The 8,382-nt window shown below is 26.5% G+C and overlaps 1 protein-coding gene across 1 annotated transcript; it reads left to right on the forward strand.

Annotated features, from left to right (window-relative positions):
• The first annotated feature begins 1,313 nt into the window (after positions 1-1,313).
• Positions 1,314-7,375, forward strand: LOC110607282 (3-ketoacyl-CoA synthase 11). Its single transcript, XM_043953486.1, has 2 exons — positions 1,314-1,970; positions 6,488-7,375. The coding sequence occupies exons 1-2, from the start codon at positions 1,338-1,340 to the stop codon at positions 7,268-7,270; spliced, it is 1,416 nt and encodes a 471-aa protein (XP_043809421.1). The 5' UTR covers positions 1,314-1,337; the 3' UTR covers positions 7,271-7,375.
• Positions 7,376-8,382: the final 1,007 nt, after the last annotated feature.

Below are 8,382 nucleotides of genomic sequence, written 5' to 3' on the forward strand. Positions count from 1 at the left end.
TATAACATATAATCTATATGCAAATTTATAATATTTAATTTATAAATCTATCATTTACAATTTTAGCATAATAAATTTTTTTTAGTACAATTAAAATAAAAAGACAATAACTTTATATAACATGTACTAATACAAAAAATAAATATTTAATAAATACTTTACAAATATCTTTTGTTTTTTAGTTTTATAGTTTTCATAGTTAAGGTTTTGCTTTATTTTTTTAGTCAAGGGATTATTAAAAATTAATTATATTATATAAAAAATATATATATTATATAAAAAAATATTTATGTTAAAAAATTGATATAATACAATAATCATTTAAAATAAATTATGAGCTGTCATTATAAAATAAGATGATGTGATAAAAACTCTAATAAGATGATATACGGTTCCACTCATTGAAAGAACTATCCGAATATAATAGTCCTTCGTCCTTACTGAAATTCGCCCTCTTTTTAGTTGGGCAGCGTTTCATAGAAAGTTACCTTTAGAAAACACAATCTAACAGATTCCTATTGTATCTATAATTGCGAGATTTCTTATCTACTAGTTTGATGTTAGTCAAATTTCTAGAAAATTTAGTAACTAACTACACCTTTTTATAGTATAAAAACCTATCAATACAGAGATCAAGATATACATTCTTACATAATTACTTTTAAATTTAAAATATCTCATTACACTTGCCCTTTTATTTAATATACTTACTTGAGCGTTAGAATAACGGCTATAAATGTCAGTCACCTCACTTTCTTTTTTCAGATACAATACAATTCCGTGCAGTAATATTTGTATTTAACTTTATATTAATTTATTCAGATGCATTTACTACCGGACTAAATATGTCATTGCAGTAATATTTGTATTTCACTTTATATTAATTTTTTTTATTTAATATATATATATATATTAATTTTTTTATTTAAATTTTATTCTTAAATTTATTTCACTTTCTAAATTTATATTTGTAATGATAAGTTTATAATATTTATTATGAATATATATTAGTAATAATAATTTAAATTTTATATTTTTATTTTTAATTAATAATTAAAGGATAAAACTTTTTCTTTTAAGAATTAAAAATACTCTATACCAGTATTCATAACTCGAGTTCTATGAGTAAAAGAAAAGAAAACCTCACTTTCTAGTATAGTCTATTATATTTAAAATTATAATAGACTTTATTAAATTATGGATATTAATTTTCTATTAATTAAATTTAAAAAAAAAGAGTTAAAAAGAGAAAGAAAAAGATATGTGCCACCAATATATATATAAGGCACCATCATCTGATAAATTATCATAGCTAAAACTGCTTGCCCTCCAATCCCATGTTCCTCTTTCTCACACCATTTCTTGGCATGACTTTGGTTCATTGTTCAATGCTCACCCTTGAAAATCTCAGTAAGCTATGGAACCAACCCAAACTCAATTCTGAAACATTAGTTATATGCTCAACTTTTTTACTGACTATAATCATTCTATATTTTATGAGAAAGCCAAGAAAAGTCTACTTAGTTGATTTTGCTTGCTACAAGCCAGAGCCATCTTACAAGTGCTCCAAAGAGCATTGCCTGAAGATAGCTGAAAGTGCGAGAGTGTTCACAAAGGAAAGTTTAGAGTTTGCAAAGAAAATTCTAGAGAGATCTGGGATTGGTCAAGACACATACGCATCTAATGGAATATTGCAAAACCCTCAAGACTTTTCCATGGCCGAGGCAAGAAGGGAGTCAGAAATGGTGATTTTTGGAGCAATTGATGAGCTGCTGGGTAAAACTGGGGTGAAGCTTGCAGATATAGGAATACTCGTAGTGAATTGCAGTCTGTTCAATCCTCAGCCGTCTCTCTCGGCCATAATTATCAATCACTACAAGTTAAGAGCGAATATTTTGAGCTTTAATCTTGCTGGTATGGGATGCAGTGCTGGACTTATTTCTATACAGCTCGCCAAAGATCTTTTACAGGTTTATTATTTTTATTATTTTTTTTAAATAATAAAAAATTATATTTACTAATTGCACGTCTATTTAAATTCAAATTCTAGCTTTGCCAATTAACAATTTTTTTCATTGTTAATTTTTGACATGTAATCTTTATAAAAATATAATTAGTTAACACTTATTTCTTAGAATCTGAAAGTCATATTTATTTATTTTGTTCCCTTCCTCAACCTATAAAGCACAAAAAAAAAAAAAAAAAATCAAGTTCCAAAAGTCATATTTTACCTTTGCAAAAAAGTCCAGCTACATTAATATAATTAATAAATATTTATTTTTTATTTTTTAAATATTTTTAGATCTCAAATATAATTATTTTATTTTATAAGATTTTTTAGCAGTTGAAAATTTTTATTTGTGAGATTTTTTTTTGTTGTTGTGGGATTAATATTAAAATCTAATATTATATCTTATTGTTATGATATTGTATAGATTTAATTAGATTATGTCTAGATTTTTATAACGCTTTATAATAACTATTTTGTCCAGCATGCACTTGGAGAGAAAACACATATTTTTTACTTTTTTTTTTATATACTTTCTATTGAGTAAAAAAAAATATATTTTTATTATTTTGACTAGAAATTAAGATTTCAAAAAAAACATGTTTTATTCTAAAAATTACAAAATAAATCCTTAAAGACTGTGTCTAATACGATTCAGATTTTATCATTCTATCATATTTTTTCAATAATTTTAAAGAATTATTTTATTTTTCAACGGTGGAAGAGAAGCACAATAATTAAAAATGGAAAAATTAGGGAAAAAAAATAAAAGTAATACCAAAACTCTTGAAAAATAATTAAAGGCCTACCCTAAAGTAAAAGGTCTAAAGTAAAAGGTCTAGATTATTAGAAATTTGTTGTCGTCGAAAACCGTGTTGGTGAATGAATTTATCAAGTTGAGTTTTTTTATTATTATTATTTTTCTTTAAATGCTATTTTATTTTTTTTTAGTCAACCGGAGATAATAGGTATTGATCAAATATTAAATCAATAGAGTTAATTTAAAAATTTAAGAAATATATGTGTTGTGTGTTTAAAAAATTAAACATTATAATCACAATAACGGTTTTTCTTTCACTGGATAAGAATTAGAAGGTAAAAATAATTAAAGAAAAAATTTGCTTGATTCAACCTCATTCTATTTGATGTTTAGTATTTGCAATTGCTATTGCTATTTGATGTTTGCAATTGCTATTTGATGTTTGGATGAATATGAATCAATTAATAAAATAAATGATTTATTAAATTTGATTACAAACGAATAAAATGATATATTTTTTTGTTATCAAGTTAGGGCATTAAGTAAAATTATATATTTATTTTTTAGGTAATTTAACAATATCATGAGTATCATTTCCATATATCATCACTATATATATATATATATATATATATATAGTGATGATAGTTGCTAGGGGTGAGCAGAATTCGGTTCAAACCAAAAAAATCATATAGTGATGATAGTTGCTAGGGGTGAGCAGAATTCGGTTCAAACCGAAAAAACCGACCGAACCGAACCGATTTGAAATTTTGGTTCGGTTTTTTATACATTTCGGTTCGGTTCGGTATTAAATTTCAGAAATTTTGGTTATTTCGGTTCGGTTCGGTTCGGTTTTGATCAGAAAAAAACCGAAAAAACCGAACCGAACCGATTAGGAATAATAATATGTTTTTTCAATAATATAGAGAAATTAAATTATATTAAAATTAAAATATTTTAATTAAATTTTAAAATACTAAAAATAAAATGTAAAAAATTAAAAAAATATTAAAAATCGAAACCGATCAAACCGAACCGAATCAAACCGAATCAGACCGGTTCGGTTTGATTCGGTTTTTGACCAAAATCGGTTCGGTTCGGTTTTCATAAAAACTAAAATTTTGATTTTCGGTTTATTCGGTTCGGTTCGGTTTTGAACCGAACCGACCGAATGCTCACCCCTAATAGTTGCACCCAAATGTTTTTTTAGTTTTATGGATTTTAGTGGTTTTTTATTTTCGAAAATTTTAGAGGAATAAATCATTATAAAGTATTTTTACTATTACACATACTTACATTTATTTTATTCATAGTCACATTAAAAATACTTCAATAGAAGAAAATAAAATAATAAATTGATAAGCCTCTATGCATTATGGAAAAAAAAAATTATAAGACTGACCCAAAATATTTAAAAGTGTGGAGGATATTTTGCAAAAAGTATGTTTTTTTATCCTAAAAAATAAAAGGTTGAAATTTAATTATTTTAGTTTTATTATGTAAAAATTTATTCACCAAATCGATTTTTAGATTTTAGAGATTTGAAAGAAAAATTTTATGTGGTACAATCTAAGAGTTGTCTTGTTTCTAATCAATAAAATAAAATTTACAAAATTCTTGAATCTTTATATGATTTGAAATAAGTATGCGATATTTGACGAAGCTTTGGTTAGTCTATATGTTTACAAAGTTTATATATAATGAATGTGTGATTATTTATTTATATATGAATTATACACTTATATTTGACACAAGTTATAATGTATCATATAAAACAAAATGTTTCTCTATTTATAAATTTAATATATAATATATAAATGATGCAAATGTGATTTGATGTATTAAAATCATAAGTAGGAATGATAGCATAATTATATCACATAAGTACTATGTTGAGAAACTTTTAAAGAAGTTTGGATATGTCAATGTTAAATCCGTGCGTAGCCTTATGATGCTAGATGATCTTATTACTCAATTTAAATGTACACATATTATTCGAAGCACATTGCATTTATGAATTTTTTTCTAAGCGTGACATAGTTTCCTTATGTTAGATAGATTGAGCATATATAATCTCAGTCATGATCATAAGGCTGCATTAGTCAAACTTGAATTATTTGAGAGGTACCATGAATTATAGTATTCTATAAAGTGAACTCCCATTATATTAGAAGAATACAGTAATGATAATTAAATTTTGGATTCAAATAAGATAAAATTTGAATTTGAAATCCACTAGTGGTGTTATATTCACTCAAAGTGATGGTACAGTTACTTGAAAAAAAACTAAATAAATTATTATTGCCAAAACCACAATAGAGTTAGGGTTTATTGCACTGGAATTAACTAGCAATGAGGCTGAGTGATTGAGAAATTTCTTAGCAAATACTATATTGGAAATAAAACCAACACAATATGTGTCCATGCATTGTGATTTCCAAATAGTAATAGCTATTGCAAAAAAATAAAATTTTCAATAGTAAAAATAGACATATTCGTCTAATACATAATATAGTTAAGTAGCTACTGAGAAATGAAATTATTTCCATTAATTGCGTGAAGTTAGAGTGAATTTAGTCAATTCTCTGACTAAAACTTCAAGGAAGAAGTTAATAAATGAAATATCAAAGGGAACGAGACTTGACCAAAATAATAATGATAAGAATCCAACCTTTGTAATTAGAGATCCCATGACAAAGGTTTATATAGATATAACAAGTCACTTGTTAATTCTGCTAGTACTATTTATTCTTGTTCCTTTCTATAGTGTGAGAAATGCTAGACTGCATTAAATAAGGTGATGAATTAAAAGCTCCTAATAATATTCATATCTCTTGTGGGTATAGTATGCATTATAGTATGCACTTGATAATAACAGTATGGAATGGGACTGCTTTTATAAGATTGTGGCATAATCTCTAAAGCACGTATAGACTACTAAGCATGTGCATGGTCTACTAGCACAAAACATTATAGACAATAAAATCTATGGAGTATTAAGAGATTAATGACATATTAGCCTACCAAAAAGAGTTTTTAGTTCATTGAAGTAGAAGTTTTTCCAATTACTCTGTCTGCTAAATCTTATTAGTCTAGATCTTGTTTATAGTCCAAAAGATATCAGATTCGAAGCATATACACTTAAATCTTAAACTCAACAATGAAAAATCTTTTGAAATATGTAGGCCATTATTGTAAAAATGGGTTTATATTTGAAAAGATTTTACTTACCAATAAATATTTATTTTTCACATTTCAAATATTTTTAGATCTCAAATATAATTATCTCATCTTGTAAGATTTTATTGTCATTGAAGATTTTTATTTGTGAGATTTCTTTTGCTATTGCAGGTGTGGCATTAAAATCTAATATTATATCTCATTATTATGATATTGTATATATTTAATTAGATTATCTCCAGATTTTTACACAGTCCATGACAGCTAATTTTTTCACTATATAAATAGCATGTTTTTTTTTCCGAGAAAATATACCTATTTTCTACTTTATTTTTTTCATTTTCTATGCTTTATGTTGGATGAAAAATTTAAAAAAAAATTCTTGTTATTTTGATCATGAAAATTAAAATTCTAAAAGAACTGGTTTATGATAAGAGACTGCAAAATAAATCTTTAAAACTAGTGTCCAACACGATTCAAATTTTATTATTCTATCATACTTTTTCAATAATAAATAATCTCTATTATTCTCTGTGTAGGTCCATCCAGACTCTTATGCCCTAGTGGTTAGTACAGAAAATGTCACTAGTAGTTGGTATGCCGGCAATGAACGCATGATGCTTGTTACAAACTCCCTATTTCGCGTTGGAGGAGCTGCAATTCTTCTGTCCAACCTACCATCTGATCGTCGACATTCTAAATATCGGCTCATGTATAGTGTACGAACACACAATGGTGCTGATGATAAGTCCTACAATAGTATAATGCAACAAGAAGATGAGAACAACATATTGGGAGTCTCATTGTCAAAAGAACTCATAAGGGTTGCTGGAGATACCCTTAAGGCAAACATCACCGCACTTGGACCATTAGTTCTTCCATTGTCTGAGCAACTGATATTTCTTGCAAATTTAATAATGAAAAGGATTTTCAAAATGAAGATAAAATCATATATTCCAGATTTCAAGTTGGCAATTGAACACTTCTGCATACATCCTGGAGGAAGAGCTGTTTTAGATGAGGTAGAAAAAAGCCTTGGTCTCAGTAAATGGCACATGGAGCCTTCAAGAATGACTCTCTTTAGGTTTGCAAACACTTCAAGTAGTTCATTGTGGTATGAATTGGCTTACACAGAAGCTAAGGGAAGGATCAAGAAGGGTGATAAGGTGTTGCAATTAGGTTTTGGTTCAGGGTTCAAGTGCAACAGCGTTGTGTGGCATGCTATAAGGCCTATCAATCCAGCCAATGAGAAGAACCCTTGGATTGATGAAATTAATGATTTTCCTGTTGTCGTACCTAAAGTTACACCTGTAATATATTAAATCTTTCTTTCTCTTGTTTTGGGCTAAACTTTTCATTTTAGAAATTCCAGCGTTTTGTAATAGTATTATAACTTATAATAATATTAATGGGCTTTCTACCGTAAAGGTTTCGAATTTAAGCTCTAGTTAGATTTCAAAAAATATAATTTATAATAACAATGGCTTTTTTTATAAATGATAATTTATTTTTAAATTCAATTAAATTTTATCAATAAATTTTAACTCATTGATATTGACATTATTTTCAGAATTTTAATTTTAAAGTCTTAAATTCGAGTTACAGTTGAAGCTAATTATATAATACAAATTATCTGAAAATTTTTGGAAATCTATAATTTTATATTATGAGGAATACAAATCATGATAACAAAATTATTTAATATTAATTTTAAAATTATAAAACTACAAAAAGTCATAAAATTTATTATTTAATTTTATATAAACCAATAAAACTTAAAGAAAAGTTACAATTATAACAATAAGTTCAAATTATCCAAAATATAGTATTCAATTTTATATAATAAAAAATACTTGCAAAATTTAAATTTCATAATGATTAATAAAAATAAATAATAATATATTGAAATTTTATAACTAAAAGTTTGTGTATTTTTTACTTCATAAAAAATAATAAAATATTTTTTGACCAGGTTTCCTTCTGTCTCTCTGTGACTTGATACTCGCATTTTTCTCTTTCTAAATCTAACTTCTTCTTTTCCCTTCTCCCATGGAAGACGATCTGCGTCAATTGACTATCGAAGCTGTTCATCTTGTCAAAGGTCAAGATAGTCGAAAGCAATGATCGTCCTGTGTTGGAACTGCCAAGGACTCGGCAATCCTCGGACAGTTAATGCATTGAAGGATTTGGTTACTAGTTACAAGCCGGACATTTTATTTTTAATGGAAACAAAAGCTCTTAGTTCTCGTATGGAATTTTTTCGTAATTTTTTACATTTTGATGGTTTCTTTTCAGTCAATAGACAAGGATTGGGAGGAGGCCTTTCGTTAATGTGGAAGAGTCAATGTGTCTGTTTCTATGATTGCTTTTCTTCAAATTTTATTGATTCGGTTGTTTCGCAAGGTAATGTCCAATGGAGGTTTACTGGTTATTA

Source organism: Manihot esculenta, chromosome 2, assembly GCF_001659605.2.
Source record: "Manihot esculenta cultivar AM560-2 chromosome 2, M.esculenta_v8, whole genome shotgun sequence".
In the NCBI taxonomy this organism is placed as follows: Eukaryota; Viridiplantae; Streptophyta; class Magnoliopsida; order Malpighiales; family Euphorbiaceae; genus Manihot; species Manihot esculenta.